The sequence below is a fragment of the Ascaphus truei genome, unplaced genomic scaffold, assembly GCF_040206685.1.
Source record: "Ascaphus truei isolate aAscTru1 unplaced genomic scaffold, aAscTru1.hap1 HAP1_SCAFFOLD_374, whole genome shotgun sequence".
NCBI lineage: Eukaryota > Metazoa > Chordata > Amphibia > Anura > Ascaphidae > Ascaphus > Ascaphus truei.
In genome coordinates, this window is record NW_027456705.1 from 252,374 (window position 1) to 275,387 (window position 23,014).

Below are 23,014 nucleotides of genomic sequence, written 5' to 3' on the forward strand. Positions count from 1 at the left end.
TGCCCCTTCCTAACTAATCCCTCCCTGTGTTCTATACAAGGATCTCTCTCTTATCCTGCCCCTTCCCAACTAATCCCTCCCTGTGTTCTATACAAGGATCTCTCTCTTATCCTGCCCCTTCCTAACTAATCCCTCCCTGTGTTCTATACAAGGATCTCTCTTATCCTGCCCCTTCCCAACTAATCCCTCCCTGTGTTCTATACAAGGATCTCTCTCTTATCCCGCCCCTTCCCAACTAATCCCTCCCTGTGTTCTATACAAGGATCTCTCTTATCCTGCCACTTCCCAACTAATCCCTCCCTGTGTTCTATACAAGGATCTCTCTCTTATCCCGCCCCTTCCCAACTAATCCCTCCCTGTGCTCTATACAAGGATCTCTCTCTTATCCCGCCCCTTCCTCACTAATCCCTCCCTGTGTTCTATACAAGTATCTCTCTCTTATCCTGCCCCTTCCTAACTAATCCCTCCCTGTGTTCTATACAAGGATCTCTCTCTTATCCCGCCCCTTCCCAACTAATCCCTCCCTGTGTTCTATACAAGGATCTCTCTCTTATCCTGCCCCTTCCTAACTAATCCCTCCCTGTGTTCTATACAAGGATCTCTCTCTTATCCTGCCCCTTCCCAACTAATTCCTCCCTGTGTTCTATACAAGGATCTCTCTCTTATCCCGCCCCTTCCCAACTAATCCCTCCCTGTGTTCTATACAAGGATCTCTCTCTTATCCTGCCCCTTCCCAACTAATCCCTCTCTGTGTTCTATACAAGGATCTCTCTCTTATCCTGCCCCTTCCCAACTAATCCCTCCCTGTGTTCTATACAAGGATCTCTCTCTTATCCTGCCCCTTCCCAACTAATCCCTCCCTGTGTTCTATACAAGGATCTCTCTCTTATCCTGCCCTTTCCCAACTAATCCCTCCCTGTGTTCTATACAAGGACCTCTCTCTTATCCCGCCCCTTCCTAACTAATCCCTCCCTGTGTTCTATACAAGGATCTCTCTCTTATCCCGCCCTTCCTCACTAATCCCTCCCTGTGTTCTATACAAGGATCTCTCTCTTATCCCGCCCCTTCCTAACTAATCCCTCCCTGTGTTCTATACAAGGATCTCTCTCTTATCCCGCCCTTCCTCACTAATCCCTCCCTGTGTTCTATACAAGGATCTCTCTCTTATCCCGCCCCTTCCCAACTAATCCCTCCCTGTGTTCTATACAAGGATCTCTCTCTTATCCCACCCCTTCCCAACTAATCCCTCTCTGTGTTCTATACAAGGATCTCTCTCTTATCCTGCCCCTTCCCAACTAATCCCTCCCTGTGTTCTATACAAGGATCTCTCTCTTATCCTGCCACTTCCCAACTAATCCCTCCCTGTGTTCTATACAAGGATCTCTCTCTTATCCCGCCCCTTCCCAACTAATCCCTCCCTGTGTTCTATACAAGGATCTCTCTCTTATCCCACCCCTTCCTAACTAATCCCTCCCTGTGTTCTATACAAGGATCTCTCTCTTATCCCGCCCTTCCTCACTAATCCCTCCCTGTGCTCTATACAAGGATCTCTCTCTTATCCTGCCCCTTCCCAACTAATCCCTCCCTGTGCTCTATACAAGGATCTCTCTCTTATCCTGCCCTTTCCCAACTAATCCCTCGCTGTGTTCTATACAAGGACCTCTCTCTTATCCCGCCCCTTCCTAACTAATCCCTCCCTGTGTTCTATACAAGGATCTCTCTCTTATCCCGCCACTTCCCAACTAATCCCTCCCTGTGTTCTATACAAGGATCTCTCTCTTATCCCGCTCCTTCCTCACTAATCCCTCCCTGTGTTCTATACAAGGATCTCTCTCTTATCCCGCTCCTTCCTCACTAATCCCTCCCTGTGTTCTATACAAGGATCTCTCTCTTATCCCGCCCCTTCCCAACTAATCCCTCCCTGTGTTCTATACAAGGATCTCTCTCTTATCCCGCCCCTTCCCAACTAATCCCTCCCTGTGTTCTATACAAGGATCTCTCTCTTATCCGGCCCCTTCCCAACTAATCCCTCCCTGTGTTCTATACAAGGATCTCTCTCTTATCCTGCCCCTTCCCAACTAATCCCTCCCTGTGTTCTATACAAGGATCTCTCTCTTATCCCGCCACTTCCCAACTAATCCCTCCCTGTGTTCTATACAAGTATCTCTCTCTTATCCCGCCCCTTCCCAACTAATCCCTCCCTGTGTTCTATACAAGGATCTCTCTCTTATCCCGCCACTTCCCAACTAATCCCTCCCTGTGTTCTATACAAGGATCTCTCTCTTATCCCGCTCCTTCCTCACTAATCCCTCCCTGTGTTCTATACAAGGATCTCTCTCTTATCCTGCCCCTTCCTAACTAATCCCTCCCTGTGTTCTATACAAGGATCTCTCTCTTATCCTGCCCCTTCCCAACTAATCCCTCCCTGTGTTCTATACAAGGATCTCTCTCTTATCCCGCCCCTTCCCAACTAATCCCTCCCTGTGTTCTATACAAGGATCTCTCTCTTATCCTGCCCCTTCCTAACTAATCCCTCCCTGTGTTCTATACAAGGATCTCTCTCTTATCCTGCTCCTTCCCAACTAATCCCTCCCTGTGTTCTATACAAGGATCTCTCTCTTATCCTGCCCCTTCCCAACTAATCCCTCCCTGTGTTCTATACAAGGATCTCTCTCTTATCCTGCCCCTTTTACTTGTGGGCCCCGTTTTTAACTAACTCATCTCTGTGTCTGCAGGAAAATCCCAGGCTGAGAATCCCAGGTGAGTGTCTCATATACATACCCCGACTCCTGTACCCCGACTCCTGTACCCCGACTCCTGTACCCCGACAGACTCCTGTACCCCGACAGACTCCTGTACCCCGACAGACTCCTGTACCCCGACAGACTCCTGTACCCCGACAGACTCCTGTACCCCGACAGACTCCTGTACCCCGACAGACTCCTGTACCCCGACAGACTCCTGTACCCCGACAGACTCCTGTACCCCGACTCCTGTACCCCGACTCCTGTACCCCGACTCCTGTACCCCGACTCCTGTACCCCGACTCCTGTACCCCGACTCCTGTACCCCGACAGACTCCTGTACCCCGACAGACTCCTGTACCCCGACAGACTCCTGTACCCCGACAGACTCCTGTACCCCGACAGATTCCTGTACCCCGACAGACTCCTGTACCCCGACAGACTCCTGTACCCCGACAGACTCCTGTACCCCGACTCCTGTACCCCGACTCCTGTACCCCGACAGACTCCTGTACCCCGACAGACTCCTGTACCCCGACAGACTCCTGTACCCCGACAGACTCCTGTACCCCGACAGACTCCTGTACCCCGACAGACTCCTGTACCCCGACAGACTCCTGTACCCCGACAGACTCCTGTACCCCGACTCCTGTACCCCGACTCCTGTACCCCGACTCCTGTACCCCGACTCCTGTACCCCGACTCCTGTACCCCGACTCCTGTACCCCGACTCCTGTACCCCGACAGACTCCTGTACACAGACTCCTGTACCCCGACAGACTCCTGTACCCCGACTCCTGTACCCCGACAGACTCCTGTACCCCGACAGACTCCTGTACCCCGACAGACTCCTGTACCCCGACAGACTCCTGTACCCCGACAGACTCCTGTACCCCGACAGACTCCTGTACCCCGACAGATTCCTGTACCCCGACAGACTCCTGTACCCCGACAGACTCCTGTACCCCGACTCCTGTACCCCGACTCCTGTACCCCGACTCCTGTACCCCGACTCCTGTACCCCGACTCCTGTACCCCGACTCCTGTACCCCGACAGACTCCTGTACCCCGACTCCTGTACCCCGACTCCTGTACCCCGACTCCTGTACCCCGACAGACTCCTGTACCCCGACAGACTCCTGTACCCCGACAGACTCCTGTACCCCGACAGACTCCTGTACCCCGACAGATTCCTGTACCCCGACAGACTCCTGTACCCCGACAGACTCCTGTACCCCGACTGTTCCCCCGTTTATTGTTGACATCTGGAGTTGTTAAAATACAACATGGGATAATGTGTTATAAGGGGGGCTCTCTAACAGCAACCAGGCCCACCAACTCTCGGATTTGGGGCTCAGCCTCTCTGATTTGGGGGTCAGCCTCTCAGATTTGGGGCTCAACCTCTCTGATTTGGGGCTCAACCTCTCTGATTTGGGGCTCAGCCTCTCGGATTTGGGGGGTCAGCCTCTCGGATCTGGGGGGTCAGCCTCTCGGATCTGGGGGGTCAGCCTCTCGGATTTGGGGGGTCAGCCTCTCGGATTTGGGGGGTCAGCCTCTCGGATTTGGGGTCAGCTGCTCTGGGCTCTGAAACTGCTTTGATGTCTTCTCCACTTCCTCTCTATAGTCTCCCTGTCTCCCTCCATGTCCCCCTGTCCTGCTGTCTCCCCTCTCTACCCCTGTCCATCTGTCTCCGTATCTCTCTCCCTGTCCCTGCTCTCTCCCGCTGTCTCCCTGTCCTGCTCTCCCCCTGACCCTGCTCTCCCACTCTCCTGCTCTCCCGCTGTCTCCCTGCCCTGCTCTCTCCCCGTGCCCCTCTGTCTCCCAATCTCTCTGTCTTCCTCCCTGTCCCACTGTCCCCGCTCTCTCCCCCTGCCCCTCAATCTCCTGGTCTCTCTCCCCCTGTTCTCCCCTTGTCCTGCTCTCTCCCGCTGTATCCCTGTCCCACTCTCCCCCCAGTCTCTCTATCTCCTGGTCTCCCTGTTCCTCTGTCCCCCTCCCTCTCACCCTGTCCTGCTGTCCCCACTTCCTACCCCTCTGTCTCTGTGTCTCCCTCCCTGTCCCACTCTCCCCCTGTCCTTGCTCTCCCACTCCCCCTGTCCTTGCTCTCCCACTCCCCCTTTCTCCCTGTCCCTCTATCTCCCACAGTCTCCCTGTCCCTGCTCTCTCCCCCTGTATCCCTATCCCTGCTCTCCCACTGCCCCACTCTCTCCCACTGTATCCCTTTCCCGCTCTCTCCAACTGTATCCCTTTCCCGCTCTCTCCCCCTGTATCCCTATCCCTGCTCTCCCACTGCCCCACTCTCTCCCACTGTATCCCTTTCCCGCTCTCTCCCCCTGTATCCCTATCCCTGCTCTCCCACTGTCCCGCTCTCTCCCACTGTATCTCTGTCCCGCTCTCTCCCACTGTATCTCTGTCCCGCTCTCTCCCACTATATCTCTGTCCCGCTCTCTCCCACTGTATCCCTTTCCCGCTCTCTCCCCCTGTCCCACTCTCTCCCACTGTATCCCTTTCCCGCTCTCTCCCACTGTATCCCTGTCCCGCTCTCTCCCACTGTCTCCCTGTCCCTGCTCTCTCCCACTGTCTCCCTGTCCCTGCTCTCCCACTGTATTCCTTTCCCGCTCTCTCCCACTGTATCCCTGTCCCGCTCTCTCCCACTGTCTCTTTGTCCCTGCTCTCCCCCGCTCTCTCCCACTGTCTCCCTGTCCCGCTCTCTCCCGCTCTCTCCCTGTCCCGCTTTCTCCCACTGCCTCCCTGTCCCGCTCTCTCCCGCTTTCTCCCTTTCCCGCTCTCTCCCCCTGTCCCGCTCTCTCCCACTGTATCCCTTTCCCGCTCTCTCCCCGTGTCCCTCTCTGTCCTGCTCTCTCCCCCTGTCCCTGCTCTCCCCCGTGCTCTCCCACTGTCTCCCTGTCCCGGTCTCTCCCACTGTCTCCCTGTCCCTGCTCTCTCCCACTGTCTCCCTGTCCCTGCTCTCTCCCACTGTCTCCCTGTCCTGCTCTCTCCCACTGTCTCCCTGTCCCTGCTCTCCCACTATTTCTCTGTCCCGCTCTCTCCCACTGTCTCTCTGTCCTTGCTCTCCCCCACTGTCTCTTTGTCCCTGCTCTCCCCCGCTCTCTCTCACTGTCTCCCTGTCTCGCTGTCCTGCTCTCTCCCACTGTCTCCCTGTCTCCCGCTCTCTCCCACTGTCTCCCTGTCCCGCTCTCTCCCTGTCCCGCTCTCTCCCACTGTCTCCCTGTCCCGCTCTCTCCCACTGTCTCCCTGTCTCGCTGTCCCACACTCTCCCTGTCCCGCTCTCTCCCACTGTCTCCCTGTCCCGCTCTCTCCCACTGTCTCCCTGTCTCGCTGTCCCACACTCTCCCTGTCCCGCTCTCTCCCACTCTCTCCCTGTCCCGCTCTCTCCCACTCTCTCCCTGTCCCGCTCTCTCCCACTGTCTCCCTGTCCCGCTCTCTCCCACTGTCTCCCTGTCTCGCTGTCCTGCTCTCTCCCTGTCCCGCTCTCTCCCTGTCCCGCTCTCTCCCACTGTCTCCCTGTCCCGCTCTCTCCCACTGTCTCCCTGTCTCGCTGTCCCACACTCTCCCTGTCCCGCTCTCTCCCACTGTCTCCCTGTCCCGCTCTCTCCCACTGTCTCCCTGTCTCGCTGTCCCACACTCTCCCTGTCCCGCTCTCTCCCACTCTCTCCCTGTCCCGCTCTCTCCCGCTCTCTCCCTGTCCCGCTCTCTCCCACTGTCTCCCTGTCCCGCTCTCTCCCACTGTCTCCCTGTCTCCCTGTCCCGCTCTCTCCCTGTCCCGCTCTCTCCCACTGTCTCCCTGTCCCGCTCTCTCCCACTGTCTCCCTGTCTCGCTGTCCTGCTCTCTCCCTGTCCCGCTCTCTCCCTGTCCCTGCTCTCTCCCTGTCCCGCTCTCTCCCACTCTCTCCCTGTCTCGTGCTCTCCCCATGTCCCGCTCTCTCCCGCTAACACTCATTTTATTCTCTCTCCAGATTAAATGCTTCTGCAGAACAGCCAGGTAAAGTATAATCCAAACAGAGCCCATTACCCGTTACATCCCGTTACATCCCGCTACATCCCGCGCCCCGCTACATCCCGCGCCCCGTTACATCCCAGCGCCCCGTTACATCCCGTTACATCCCGCGCCCCGTTACATCCCGTTACATCCCAGCGCCCCGCTACATCCCGCGCCCCGTTACATCCCGCTACATCCCGCTACATCCCGCTACATCCCGCGCCCCGTTACATCCCGCGCCCCGTTACATCCCGCGCCCCGTTACATCCCAGCGCCCCGTTACATCCCGTTACATCCCAGCGCCCCATTACATCCCGGCGCCCCGCTACATCCCGTTACATCCCAGCGCCCGTTACATCCCGTTACATCCCAGCGCCCTGTTACATCCCGCTACATCCCGTTACATCCCGTTACATCCCGTTACATCCCGTTACATCCCGTTACATCCCGTTACATCCCGTTACATCCCGTTACATCCCGTTACATCCCGTTACATCCCGCTACATCCCGTTACATCCCGTTACATCCCGTTACATCCCGTTACATCCCGTTACATCCCGTTACATCCCGTTACATCCCAGCGCCCCGTTACATCCCGTTACATCCCGCGCCCCGCTACATCCCGTTACATCCCGTGCCCCGTTACATCCCGCGCCCCGTTACATCCCAGCGCCCCGTTACATCCCGCGCCCCGCTACATCCCGTTACATCCCGCGCCCCGTTACATCCCGCGCCCCGTTACATCCCGGCGCCCCGTTACATCCCGTTACATCCCGTTACATCCCCGCGCCCCGTTACATCCCGCGCCCCGTTACATCCCGTTACATCCCGCTACATCCCGGCGCCCCGTTACACCCCGTTACATCCCGTTACATCCCGTTACATCCCGTTACATCCCGCGCCCCGCTACATCCCGCTACATCCCGTTACATCCCGTTACATCCCGCGCCCCGTTACATCCCGTTACATCCCGCGCCCCGTTACATCCCGTTACATCCCGCGCCCCGTTACATCCCGTTACATCCCGCGCCCCGTTACATCCCGCTACATCCCGTTACATCCCGCGCCCCGTTACACCCCGTTACACCCCGTTACATCCCGTTACATCCCGGCGCCCCGTTACACCCCGTTACATCCCGTTAAATCCCGGCGCCCCGTTACATCCCGTTACATCCCAGCGCCCCGCTACATCCCGTTACATCCCGTTACATCCCGTTACATCCCGCGCCCCGTTACATCCCGTTACATCCCGTTACATCCCGTTACATCCCGCGCCCCGTTACATCCCGTTACATCCCACGCCCGTTACATCCCGTTACACCCCGCTACATCCCGTTACATCCCGCTACATCCCGCGCCCCGTTACATCCCAGCGCCCCGTTACATCCCAGCGCCCCGTTACATCCCGTTACATCCCGCGCCCCGTTACATCCCGTTACATCCCGCGCCCCGTTACATCCCGTTACATCCCGTTACATCCCAGCGCCCCGCTACATCCCGTTACATCCCAGCGCCCTGTTACATCCCGCTACATCCCGTTACATCCCGTTACATCCCGTTACATCCCGTTACATCCCGTTACATCCCGTTACATCCCGTTACATCCCGTTACATCCCAGCGCCCCGTTACATCCCGTTACATCCCGCGCCCCGCTACATCCCGTTACATCCCGCGCCCCGTTACATCCCGTTACATCCCGCGCCCCGTTACATCCCGGCGCCCCGTTACATCCCGTTACATCCCGCGCCCCGTTACATCCCGTTACATCCCGTTACATCCCGGCGCCCCGCTACATCCCGCTACATCCCGTTACATCCCGTTACATCCCGCGCCCCGTTACATCCCGTTACATCCCGTTACATCCCGGCGCTCTGTTACATCCCGCTACATCCCAGCGCCCGCTACATTCCGTTACATCCCGTTACATCCCGTTACATCCCGCTACATCCCGGTGCTCTGTTACATCCCGCTACATCCCAGCGCCCGCTACATTCCGTTACATCCCGTTACATCCCGCTACATTCCGTTACATCCCGTTACATCCCGCTACATTCCGTTACATCCCGTTACATCCCACTACATCCCGCGCCCCGTTACATCCCGTTACATCCCACTACATCCCGCGCCCCGTTACATCCCGTTACATCCCGTGCCCCATTACATCCCGTTACATCCTGCGCCCCGCTACACCCCGCTACATCCCGGCGCCCCGCTACATCCTGTTACATCCCGCGCCCCGTTACATCCCGTTACATCCCGGCGCCCCGCTACATCCCGTTACATCCCGCGCCCCGTTACATCCCGTTACATCCCGTGCCCCATTACATCCCGTTACATCCTGCGCCCCGCTACACCCCGCTACATCCCGGCGCCCCGCTACATCCCGTTACATCCCGGCGCCCCGCTACATCACGTTACATCCCGTTACATCCCGGCGCCCGTTACATCCCGCTACATCCCAGTGCTCGCTACATCCCGGTGGCCATTACATCCCGTTACATCCCGGCGCCCCGTTACATCCCGGCGCCCCGCTACATCCCGCTACATCCCAGCGCTCGCTACATCCCGGTGGCCATTACATCCCGGCGCCCCGTTACATCCCGGCGTCCCCCTACATCCCATTACATCCCGCTACATCCCGTTACATCCCGCGCCCCGTTACATCCCGTTACATCCCACGCCCGTTACATCCCGCTACATCCCAGCGCCCCATTACATCCCGGCGCCCTGCTACATCCCGTTACATCCCGGCGCCCATTACATCCCGTTACATCCCGCGCCCCGCTACATCCCGGCGCCCCGCTACATCCCGTTACATCCCGCGCCCCGTTACATCCCAGCGCCCCGCTACATCCCGTTACATCCCAGCGCCCCGTTACATCCCGTTACATCCCGCGCCCCGCTACATCCCGGCGCCCCGCTACATCCCGTTACATCCCAGCGCCCCGTTACATCCCGTTACATCCCGTTACATCCCGTTACATCCCAGCGCCCCGTTACATCCCGTTACATCCCAGCGCCCCGTTACATCCCGCTACATTCCGGTACATCCCGTTACATCCCGTTACATCCCAGCGCCCGCTACATCCCGCTACATTCCGGTACATCCCGTTACATCCCGTTACATCCCGTTACATCCCGCGCCCCGTTACACCCCGTTACATCCCGTTAAATCCCGGCGCCCCGTTACATCCCGTTACATCCCGCGCCCCGTTACATCCCGTTACATCCCGCGCCCCGTTACATCCCGTTACATCCCGTTACATCCCGCGCCCCGTTACATCCCGTTACATCCCGCGCCCCGTTACATCCCGTTACATCCCGTTACATCCCGCTACATCCCGCTACATCCCAGTGCCCCGTTACATCCCGGCGCTCGCTACATCCCGCTACATCCCGGCGCTCGCTACATCCCGGCGCTCGCTACATCCCGGCGCCCGTTACATCCCGCTACATCCCAGCGCCCCACTACATCCCGGCGCCCCGCTACATCCCGTTACATCCCGGCGCCCGTTACATCCCGTTATATCCCAGCGCTCGCTACATCCCGGCGCCCGTTACATCCCGGCGCCCCGCTACATCCTGCTACATCCCGGCGCCCCGCTACATCCTGCTACATCCCGGCGCCCCACTACATCCCGGCGCCCGTTACATCCCGGCGCCCGTTACATCCGGTTACATAGCGGCGCCCCGCTACATCCCGCTACATCCCAGCGCCCGCTACATCCTGTTACATCCCGGCACCCGCTACATCCCGCTACATCCCGGCGCTCACTACAGCCCGGTGCCCGTTACATCCCGCTACATCCCGGCGCCCCGTTACATCCCGGCGCCCCGCTACATCCCGTTACATCCCACTACATCCCGGCGCCCCGCTACATCCCGCTACATCCCGGTGCTCTGTTACATCCCGTTACATCCCACTACATCCCGGCGCCCCGCTACATCCCGCTACATCCCGGTGCTCTGTTACATCCCGCTACATCCCGCTATATCCCAGCGCCCGCTACATCCTGTTACATCCCGGCGCCCCGCTACATTCCGTTACATCCCACTACATCCCGCGCCCCGTTACATCCCGTTACATCCCGTGCCCCATTACATCCCGTTACATCCCGCGCCCCGCTACACCCCGCTACATCCCGGCGCCCCGCTACATCCTGTTACATCCCGCGCCCCGTTACATCCCGTTACATCCCGGCGCCCCGCTACATCCCGTTACATCCCATTACATCCCGGCGCCCGTTACATCCCATTACATCCCAGCGCTCGCTACATCCCGGTGGCCATTACATCCCGTTACATCCCGGCACCCCGCTAAATCCCGCTACATCCCAGCGCTCACTACATCCCGGTGGCCATTACATCCCGTTACATCCCGGCGCCCCGCTACATCCTGCTACATCCCGGCGCCCCGCTACATCCTGCTACATCCCGGCGCCCCACTACATCCCGGCGCCCGTTACATCCCGGCGCCCGTTACATCCGGTTACATAGCGGCGCCCCGCTACATCCCGCTACATCCCAGCACCCGCTACATCCTGTTACATCCCGGCACCCGCTACATCCCGCTACATCCCGGCGCTCACTACAGCCCGGTGCCCGTTACATCCCGCTACATCCCGGCGCCCCGTTACATCCCGGCGCCCCGCTACATCCCGTTACATCCCACTACATCCCGGCGCCCAGCTACATCCCGCTACATCCCGGTGCTCTGTTACATCCCGCTACATCCCAGCGCCCGCTACATCCTGTTACATCCCGTGCCCCGTTACATTCCGTTACATCCCACTACATCCCGCGCCCCGTTACATCCCGTTACATCCCGTGCCCCATTACATCCCGTTACATCCCGCGCCCCGCTACACCCCGCTACATCCCGGCGCCCCGCTACATCCTGTTACATCCCGCGCCCCGTTACATCCCGTTACATCCCGGCGCCCCGCTACATCCCGTTACATCCCATTACATCCCGGTGCCCGCTACATCCCGTTACATCCCATTACATCCCAGCGCTCGCTACATCCCGGTGGCCATTACATCCCGTTACATCCCGGCGCCCCGCTAAATCCCGCTACATCCCAGCGCTCACTACATCCCGGTGGCCATTACATCCCGTTACATCCCGGCGCCCCGCTACATCCCGGCACCCCGTTACATCCCGGCGTCCCCCTACATCCCATTACATCCCGTTACATCCCGGCGCCCCGCTACATCCCGCTACATCCCGCGCCCCGTTACATCCCGTTACATCCCGCGCCCCGCTACATCCCGTTACATCCCGCGCCCCGCTACATCCTGTTACATCCCGTTACATCCCGCTACATCCCAGCGCCCCATTACATCCCGGCGCCCTGCTACATCCCGTTACATCCCGGCGCCCGTTACATCCCGCTACATCCCGTTACATCCCGGCGCCCCGCTACATCCCGGCGCCCCGCTACATCCCGTTACATCCCGGCACCCGCTACATCCCGCTACATCCCGGCGCTCGCTACAGCCCGGTGCCCGTTACATCCCGCTACATCCCGGCGCCCCGCTACATCCCGTTACATCCCGGCACCCGCTACATCCCGCTACATCCCGGCGCTCGCTACAGCCCGGTGCCCGTTACATCCCGCTACATCCCGGCGCCCCGTTACATCCCGGCGCCCCGCTACATCCCGGCGCCCCGCTACATCCCGTTACATCCCACTACATCCCGGCGCCCCGCTACATCCCGGCGCCCCGCTACATCCCGCTACATCCCGGTGCTCTGTTACATCCCGCTACATCCCAGCGCCCGCTACATCCTGTTACATCCCGGCGCCCCGCTACATTCCGTTACATCCCGTTACATCCCACTACATCCCGCGCCCCGTTACATCCCGTTACATCCCGTTACATCCCGTGCCCCATTACATCCCGTTACATCCCGCGCCCCGCTACACCCCGCTACATCCCGGCGCCCCGCTACATCCTGTTACATCCCGCGCCCCGTTACATCCCGTTACATCCCGGCGCCCCGCTACATCCCGTTACATCCCATTACATCCCAGCGCTCACTACAGCCCGGTGCCCGTTACATCCCGCTACATCCCGGCGCCCCGTTACATCCCGGCGCCCCGCTACATCCCGGCGCCCCGCTACATCCCGTTACATCCCACTACATCCCGCGCCCCGTTACACCCCGTTACATCCCGTTACATCCCGTGCCCCATTACATCCCGTTACATCCTGCGCCCCGCTACACCCCGCTACATCCCGGCGCCCCGCTACATCCTGTTACATCCCGCGCCCCGTTACATCCCGTTACATCCCAGCGCCCCGCTACATCCCGTTACATCCCGCTACATCCCAGCGCTCGCTACATCCCGGTGGCCGTTACATCCCGGCGCCCCGTTACATCCCGGCGCCCGCTACATCCCGCTACATCCCAGCGCTCGCTACATCCCGGTGGCCATTACATCCCGTTACATCCCGGCGCCCCGCTACATCCCGGCGCCCCGTTACATCCCGGCGTCCCCCTACATCCCATTACATCCCGCTACATCCCGGCGCCCCGCTACATCGCGTTACATCCCGGCGCCCCGCTACATCCCGCTACATCCCGCGCCCCGTTACATCCCGCGCCCCGCTACATCCCGTTACATCCCGCGCCCCGCTACATCCCGTTACATCCCGGCGCCCGTTACATCCCGCTACATCCCGTTACATCCCGGCGCTCGCTACATCCCGGCGCCCGTTACATCCCGTTATATCCCAGCGCTCGCTACATCCCGGCGCCCGTTACATCCTGCTACATCCCGGCGCCCCGCTACATCCTGCTACATCCCGGCGCCCCGCTACATCCCGGCGCCCGTTACATCCCGGCGCCCGTTACATCCGGTTACATAGCGGCGCCCCGCTACATCCCGCTACATCCCAGCGCCCGCTACATCCTGTTACATCCCGGCACCCGCTACATCCCGCTACATCCCGGCGCTCGCTACATCCCGGTGCCCGTTACATCCCACTACATCCCGGCGCCCCGTTACATCCCGGCGCCCGCTACATCCCGGCGCCCCGCTACATCCCGTTACATCCCACTACATCCCGGCGCCCCGCTACATCCCGCTACATCCCGGCGCCCCGCTACATCCCGTTACATCCCGTTACATCCCGCTACATCCCGCTACATCCCGCTACATCCCGCTACATCCCGTTACATCCCACTACATCCCGGCGCCCCGCTACATCCCGCTACATCCCGCTACATCCCGGCGCCCCGCTACATCCCGTTACATCCCGCTACATCCCGCTACATCCCGGCGCCCCGCTACATCCCGCTACATCCCGTTACATCCCGTTACATCCCGCTACATCCCGGCGCCCCGCTACATCCCGCTACATCCCGTTACATCCCGTTACATCCCGCTACATCCCGCTACATCCCGTTACATCCCGCTACATCCCAGCGCCCCGCTACATCCCGTTACAACCCGCGCCCCGTTACATCCCGCGCCCCGCTACATCCTGGCGCCCCGCTACATCCCGTTACATCCCAGCGCCCGCTACATCCCGTTACATCCCGGCGCCCCGCTACATCCCGTTACATCCCGGCGCACCGCTACATCCCGTTACATCCCGCTACATCCCGCTACATCCCGGCGCCCCGCTACATCCCGCTACATCCCGTTACATCCCGTTACATCCCGCTACATCCCGGCGCCCCGCTACATCCCGCTACATCCCGTTACATCCCGTTACATCCCGCTACATCCCGCTACATCCCGTTACATCCCGCTACATCCCAGCGCCCCGCTACATCCCGTTACAACCCGCGCCCCGTTACATCCCGCGCCCCGCTACATCCTGGCGCCCCGCTACATCCCGTTACATCCCAGCGCCCGCTACATCCCGTTACATCCCGGCGCCCCGCTACATCCCGTTACATCCCGGCGCACCGCTACATCCCGCTACATCCCGTTACATCCCAGCGCACCGCTACATCCCGGCGCCCCGCTACACCCCGCTACATCCCGTTACAACCCGTGCCCCGCTACATCCTGGCGCCCCGCTACATCCCGCTACATCCTGGCGCCCCGCTACATCCTGGCGCCCCGCTACATCCCGTTACATCCCGGCGCCCCGCTACATCCCGCTACATCCCGGCGCCCCGCTACATCCCGGTACATCCCGGCGCCCCGCTACATCCCGGCACCCCGCTACATCCCGCTATATCCCGGCGCCCCGCTACATCCCGCTACATCCCGGCGCCCCGCTACATCCCGCTACATCCCGGCGCCCCGCTACATCCCGCTACATCCCGGCGCCCCGCTACATCCCGGTACATCCCGGCACCCCGCTACATCCCGCTACATCCCGGCACCCCGCTACATCCCGCTACATCCCGGCGCCCCGCTACATCCCGCTACATCCCGGTACATCCCGGTACATCCCGGCGCCCCGTTACATCCCGTTACATCCCAGCGCCCCGCTACATCCCGCTACATCCCGCTACATCCCGGTACATCCCGGCGCCCCGTTACATCCCGTTACATCCCAGCGCCCCGCTACATCCCGCTACATCCCGGCACGCCGCTACATCCCGGCGCCCCGCTACATCCCGGTACATCCCGGCGCCCGTTACATCCCGCTACATCCCAGCGCCCCGCTACATCCCGGCGCCCCGCTACATCCCGCTACATCCCGGCGCCCCGCTACATCCCGGTACATCCCGGCACCCCGCTACATCCCGGCGCCCCGCTACATCCCGCTACATCCCGGTACATCCCGGTACATCCCGGCGCCCCGCTACATCCCAGCGCCCCGCTACATCCCGCTACATCCCGGCGCCCCGCTACATCCCGGTACATCCCGGCACCCGCTACATCCCGGTACATCCCGGCGCCCCGCTACATCCCGCTACATCCCGGCGCCCCGCTACATCCCGGTACATCCCGGCACCCCGCTACATCCCGGCGCCCCGCTACATCCCGCTACATCCCGCTACATCCCGGCGCCCCGCTACATCCCAGCGCCCCGCTACATCCCGGCGCCCCGCTACATCCCGCTACATCCCGGCGCCCCGCTACATCCCGCTACATCCCGGCGCCCCGCTACATCCCGCTACATCCCGGTACATCCCGGCGCCCCGCTACATCCCAGCGCCCCGCTACATCCCAGCGCCCCGCTACATCCCGGCGCCCCGCTACATCCCGCTACATCCCAGCGCCCCGCTACATCCCGGCGCCCCGCTACATCCCAGCGCCCCGCTACATCCCGGCGCCCCGCTACATCCCGCTACATCCCGGCGCCCCGCTACATCCCGCTACATCCCAGCGCCCCGCTACATCCCGGCGCCCCGCTACATCCCGGTACATCCCGGCGCCCCGCTACATCCCGTTACATCCCGGCGCCTCGCTACATCCCGGCACCCCGCTACATCCCGCTACATCCCGGTGCCCCGCTACATCCCGGCGCCCCGCTACATCCCGCTACATCCCGGCGCCCCGCTACATCCCGGTACATCCCGGCGCCCCGCTACATCCCGGCGCCCCGCTACATCCCGGTACATCCCAGCGCCCCGCTACATCCCGGCGCCCCGCTACATCCCGCTACATCCCAGCGCCCCGCTACATCCCGGCGCCCCGCTACATCCCGGTGCCCCGCTACATCCCGCTACATCCCAGCGCCCCGCTACATCCCGCTACATCCCAGCGCCCCGCTACATCCCGGCGCCCCGCTACATCCCAGCGCCCCGCTACATCCCAGCGCCCCGCTACATCCCGGCGCCCCGCTACATCCCGCTATATCCCGGCGCCCCGCTACATCCCGCTACATCCCGGTGCCCCGCTACATCCCAGCGCCCCGCTACATCCCGGCGCCCCGCTACATCCCGGCGCCCCGCTACATCCCGTTACATCCCGGCGCCTCGCTACATCCCGGCACCCCGCTACATCCCGCTATATCCCGGCGCCCCGCTACATCCCGCTACATCCCGGTGCCCCGCTACATCCCAGCGCCCCGCTACATCCCGGCGCCCCGCTACATCCCGCTACATCCCGGCGCCCCGCTACATCCCGGTACATCCCGGCGCCTCGCTACATCCCGCTACATCCCGGTACATCCCGGCGCCCCGCTACATCCCAGCGCCCCGCTACATCCCGCTACATCCCAGCGCCCCGCTACATCCCGGCGCCCCGCTACATCCCGGTGCCCCGCTACATCCCAGCGCCCCGCTACATCCCGGCGCCCCGCTACATCCCGCTACATCCCGGCGCCCCGCTACATCCCGGTACATCCCGGCGCCTCGCTACATCCCGCTACATCCCGGTACATCCCGGCGCCCCGCTACATCCCAGCGCCCCGCTACATCCCGCTACATCCCAGCGCCCCGCTACATCCCGGCGCCCCGCTACATCCCGCTACATCCCGGCGCCCCGCAACATCCCGTTACATTCCGGCACCCCGCTACATCTCGGCGCCCCGCTACATCCTGTTACACCCCGCTACATCCTGTTACATCCCGCAACATCCCGGCGCCCCGCTACATCCCGTTACATCCCGGCGTCCCGCTACATCCCAGCACCCCGCTACATCCCGGCGCCCCGCTACATCCCGTTACATCCAGGCGCCCCGCTACATCCCGTTACATCCCGGCGCCCCGCTACATCTCGGCGCCCCGCTACATCCCGGCGCCCCGCTACATCCCGTTACATCCCGGCGTCCCGCTACATCCCAGCACCCCGCTACATCCCGGCGCCCCGCTACATCCCGTTACATCCAGGCGCCCCGCTACATCTCGTTACATCCCGGCGCCCCGCTACATCCCGGCGCCCCGCTACATCCTGTTACACCCCGCTACATCCTGTTACATCCCGCAACATCCCGGCGCCCCGCTACATCCCGTTACATCCCGGCGTCCCGCTACATCCCAGCACCCCGCTACATCCCGGCGCCCCGCTACATCCCGTTACATCCAGGCGCCCCGCTACATCCCGTTACATCCCGGCGCCCCGCTACATCTCGGCGCCCCGCTACATCCCGGCGCCCCGCTACATCCCGGTGCCCCGCTACATCTCGGCGCCCCGCTACATCCCGGCGCCCCGCTACATCCCGGCGCCCCGCTACATCCCGCTACATCCCGACGCCCCGCTACATCCCGACGCCCCGCTACATCCCGGCGCCCCGCTACATCCCGGCGCCCCGCTACATCCCGGCGCCCCGCTACATCCCGGCGCCCCGCTACATGCCGACGCCCGCTACATCCCGGCGCCCGCTACATCCCGACGCCCGCTACATCCCGGCGCCCCGCTACATCCATACACTAAGGCCCACACACAAAACGCTGTTACTAAGTTAACGAGGTGTTAACTCAAATTAACGCACGGTTACTGTAAGTGCTAACAGGTATATTTAACAGGTATATTTAACAGGTATATTTAACAGGTATATTTAACAGAGGCTTCTAACGAATTCTGAGCTTCTGTATTCTGATCTGTGTGGTTGATTTCAAGTGCTGGTTGTATTAAGTGTGCAGTTAGACCCAGCAGCAGTTTGAACAAGGAAGCGGTTAAACAAGGTATAGTTTATTGAAGTACAGTTACTGTTAGTACTTCTAAACTTCATAGTTGCTAGAATGAGCAGGATTGAAAATGCCACTCAATGCACATCTTGCCACATGTATGTGCACTTGGAGCAGCTGTTCCAAGGAGCATACCGATGTGAGAGGTGTGAGCGGGTGGTCTCTTTAGAATCAGAGATTGCTGATCTGAAGAGGAAACTTGCAATATTGAGGGACATTGGCAATCTTGAAAGGGAATTAGAGCTCACTGAGCAGGCCCTTGCTTCGACTAGTGGTGCAGATGGTGGCGCTGTTAGTGAGGAGCAGGTAGGTAGCTTGGTTGCTGTTAGTGAGGAGCAGGTAGGTAGCTGGGTGACAGAAGGGGAACGACGGGCAATAGGGAGAGGCAGGTCGTTTCTGAGCTGACACATCCCAATAGATTTGCTGTGTTGAGTGAAGATATTGGGAATGTCGGGGCAGAAATGGCAAGGCTGGGGGAGACTAATTCCTCTAGCCGCCAGGGGAATAGTTCCTCCAGCACAGTGAGGACTCAGGATGCTCAGATACAAAGAAAGATTGTGGTGGTAGGGGACTCCATTATTAGGAAGGTAGATAGGGCAATCTGTTGCCAGGACCGCATGAACAGTTTGTTGTCTCCCGGGTGCTCGGGTTCGGCACATTGCGGATCGGGTAGACAGATTGTTGGGGGGGGGCTGGGATTGACCCGGCTGTCTTGGTACACGTTGGCACCAATGACAAAGTTAGAGAAAGGGTCCGAAAAATTTATTTCAGGGATCTAGGACAAAAGCTTAAGGCAAGGACCTCCAAGGTAGTATTTTCTGAAATACTACCAGTGCCATGCGCTACCGCAGGGAGACAGTCAGAGATCAGGGAGGTTAATGCATGGCTAAGAAAGTGGTGCAGGAAGGAGGGGTTTGGGTTTTTAGAGCCCTGGGACTCCTTTCTGAGAGGTGCCATCTATATTCTAGGGACGGATTGCCCCTCAATGAAGAGGGATCTTCTGTGCTAGGGGGGAGAATGCTTAAAAGGTTGGAGGAGATTTTAAACTAGGATGGAGGGGGGAGGGGAATGAAACAGATAATGAACTAAATGGAATAGATGAGGAAACAAGGGTGTATGGTGGTAGAATTGGGTCAAGTGCAAGTTTGACAAGCAGTGAGACACCCACAGTAAATACAGATAATAATAGAAAACTTCTAAAGACTAAACTTGTTTTAAAAGAATTACCCTCCCGGCTTGTACTATTGATCAATCTTGGTATGTTTGTATATCAAAAGGTGGTTGTTCCCCCCCTCCTCTTAACTGTGTGCTGCTAACTGACCAACTGGAAAAAGCTGATTTATTGGGGCGGGGGGAGGTCATATGACTGCTTTAGATGTATAAAACAAATATCCCCCCTGTATTGGCAGGATAGCATTGGCATCTTAAGAGTGATGGATTTAAAGTGACAATATATAGTTAGACTATAATTTGACTAGAGGTGACTGGTGACTTCATCTTTCTGCAAACTCTCTTACTCAAGGCAACAAACGGTGAGCTTATATGACCACACTATGATCCCATGCTTGTTAGCCTGCATATTTTAATCCCCCACCCCTTTACAACTTATTTCACTGCAACCTCTCCCAAAACTGATTGCACAAAAATATCTCCCACACCCACTCAGCCCACTGAAACCCTGAATTGACTCCAGCATTGCAATGCAGCAAAACATTTGACAAGGAACAGGCACACGTCTGCTGTTTAGTCTGCACACACTCACTTTGCTCACAACAGCTCTATGCAGCACTGCTTACCTCTGGCATAATGAACCTGCTATGTATCATAACTTTTTTGTTTCTCCTGGCCTCATGGAGATGTTACTCCCTCTATACACTACAAACTCCTCCATCCTGGCCTACACCCAACATCACCATACAACCTGGACTACTCAAAAGCCTTGCACTATCTACTAAATGTTGGTGGAGAACTCTAAAAACCAGCACACCAACCACTTCTCACTCTAATGGCAAACACCACAAATTTACAACTTGCAAACAACTACCCAAATTTCTACTCGTACTGTTACTCTCTTTAGCAGGTGATATTGCACCTAACCCAGGTCCTCCCATTTCAGCTCTGTCCCATGCCCCTGAGAATTCCACTATTAAATTCCAAAAAGGGCTATCTGTCGCCCATATAAATATCTGGAGCCTGCTGCCCAAACTGGACGAACTAAGGGCATGGTGCCTTATGCATAAACCAAAATCCATCGTTCTTACAGAAACATGGCTAACCCCTGATGCAAATATCGCCATTCAGGGATACTCCATTTTTAGGAGAGATAGGTCAAAGAGAGGAGGAGGTGTGTTATTTTATATTGCAGACACATTACAATTTACATTGTTAGATTGCCCCCCAAGCCCACCCTCTTTTGAAATTCTAGTTGGCAAAATATGTCTCCTCTTTTCTAAGCCCATCTTGCTAACTGGCATCTACCGCCCCCCTAAAGCCCATCTACAATCCCTGGCTGATATCACCCAGTTTCTTGGCTCCATTTCCTCTCTGAATGAGAAGAGAGAGCTGCTAGTTCTTGGTGATTTCAACTTCAATTGGCTTGACCCTAAAAACCACAAAATCCAGATACAACTCAAGTCACTTAACCTATAACAACTCATTTCCCAACCCACACGGACAAACCTGAAATCTCACAACCATTCCTTACTTGACTGGATTCTCTCCTCAAATCCCAGCAGAATCCAATCCTCTGGCATCCTTCCTGATATTTTCAGTGACCATGAAATAGTGTACTGTGTAAGGAAAATTAAACCACCCCATTCAAGCCCTAAAGTCATCCTCACTAGAACATTTAGAAACTTTAACCCACAACAGTTTCTGGCTGACATTACCAACTGCCCTTGGCACAGAATCGATTTAATTCCCGACCCGGATTCTGCGCTCGACTAATCGACTAAAACTCTGTGATACCCATGCTCCAATACGCAAAATAAAGGTACGGGGGGCCCACCTTCCATGGGTTACACATGACCTTATTGCACTCTACCAGCTCATGGATGCCTTGTGGAAAAGCTACAAAGTAACTGGCACTACCAAGGATCTCAATCACTACAGATGCATGCGGAACATGTGCACAAGGCAAACAAGGCACGCAAAAGCAAAATATTACTCTGACAATCACCTCCAGAATACATCAAACCCAGCTAACTTCTGGAAGGTTATCAACAATATATTCCAGCCTCCTAACCATCAACAACCAAGTAATATCATGAAGGGGGATATTACTCTGACAAACCCCACTGACATTGCAAATGCATTCAATGATTACTTTGTGGGGTGTGCCACTAACTTATTAGCGAAACGCAGCCCCAACCACAAACCTGAATCTCATCCTGGGAGCACCCACATAGCCCAACCCCCTCCCAACACTGCCCACAATTTTCCATTTGGCCCAGTATCTGAAGAGGAGATTACATAAGCGCTCCTCAAACTAAAACTAAGCAGCCAATGTGGACCCGACTTACTACAATCTAGGTTCCTACGGCTTGGTGCCCCAGCCATTGCCAAACCAATTGCTTCCATAGTCAACTCTATCCTGTCTGCAGGCCATATCCCTAAGACATGTAAAACTGCCAGAGTTGTCCCAATCTTCAAAAGTGGGGACAAAAACACTGTCTCAAACTACAGGCCAATCTCACTTCTCCCAATTCTATCCAAAGTCATGGAAAAATGTGTCCACTGCCAATTAAGCGATTACTATACCAAGACAAATTTCCCTAGCCAATTCCAATCTGGCTTTTGTCCCAAACACTCCACCGTAACTACCCTGCTAAAAGTTTGCAATAAAATCCAGTGTGGAATGGAACGGGGACAACTCACTGGTGCAGTATTCCTAGATTTTGCAAAGGCTTTTGATACAGTTGATCATGCTATCCTTCTTAACAAACTCCAGAGCTCTGGAATAGAGAAGCATGCTTTAAACTGGTTTCAGTCCTACCTATCAGGAAGATCCCAACATGTGTCCATCTCAGGCTCTAACTCTAACCCCCTGGATATCACCTGTGGTGTCCCGCAAGGCTCTGTTCTGGGGCCCCTACTCTTCTCAGTGTTCATTAATGATCTTCCCACAGCTTGTAAGGAAGCCTCAATACACATGTATGCAGATGACACTACCCTATATGCACACAGCCATAGCCTCTCTGACCTTCAACAAATACTTCAGGCTGACTTTTTGAGTCTCGAAAACTGGATTTCCCAAAACAAACTGTTTTTAAAAACTGACAATACTGTAACAATAGTATTGGGACCAAGACTAAATTTTTACAGCTTCCTGTGACTGAGCTCCTGATTAGAACCAACGCTAACACCACCCTAACCCCTGTCACTAGCTTTAAATACCTGGGCTTATGGTTTGACTCCCACTTAACATTCGGAATGCACATTGATACCCTGACAACCAAGACCTATGCCAAACTAGGGGTACTTTACAGGAACAAATCCTCCCTAAGTCTCCTGGTCAGAAAGCGTATCGCACAGCAGATGCTAATGCCAATTATTGACTATGGAGACATAATATATGGCTCGGCACCTCAAACCCACCTTAGCAAACTTGACACCCTCTACAATTCAATTTGTCGTTTTGTTCTCCAATGCCACTATAACACACATCACTGCAAAATGCTCAAAGAACTAGATTGGTCATCACTCGAGTCTAGGCGCAAAGT

General features: G+C 57.9%; 1 protein-coding gene across 2 annotated transcripts in view; it reads left to right on the forward strand.

Annotated features, from left to right (window-relative positions):
* LOC142483860 (pregnancy-specific beta-1-glycoprotein 7-like) overlaps positions 1-23,014 on the forward strand; it is a 153,426-nt gene that overhangs the window by 86,758 nt on the left and 43,654 nt on the right. Inside the window, exons 8-9 of one of the 2 annotated variants that reach the window (XM_075583781.1) lie at positions 2,736-2,760; positions 6,722-6,747. The exons of the other annotated variant lie outside the window; for it this stretch is intronic. Of the exons in view, the coding sequence (XP_075439896.1) occupies positions 2,736-2,760; positions 6,722-6,747 (51 nt within the window). The remainder of the gene's footprint in view (positions 1-2,735; positions 2,761-6,721; positions 6,748-23,014) is intronic. 2 annotated transcript variants of the gene reach the window in all.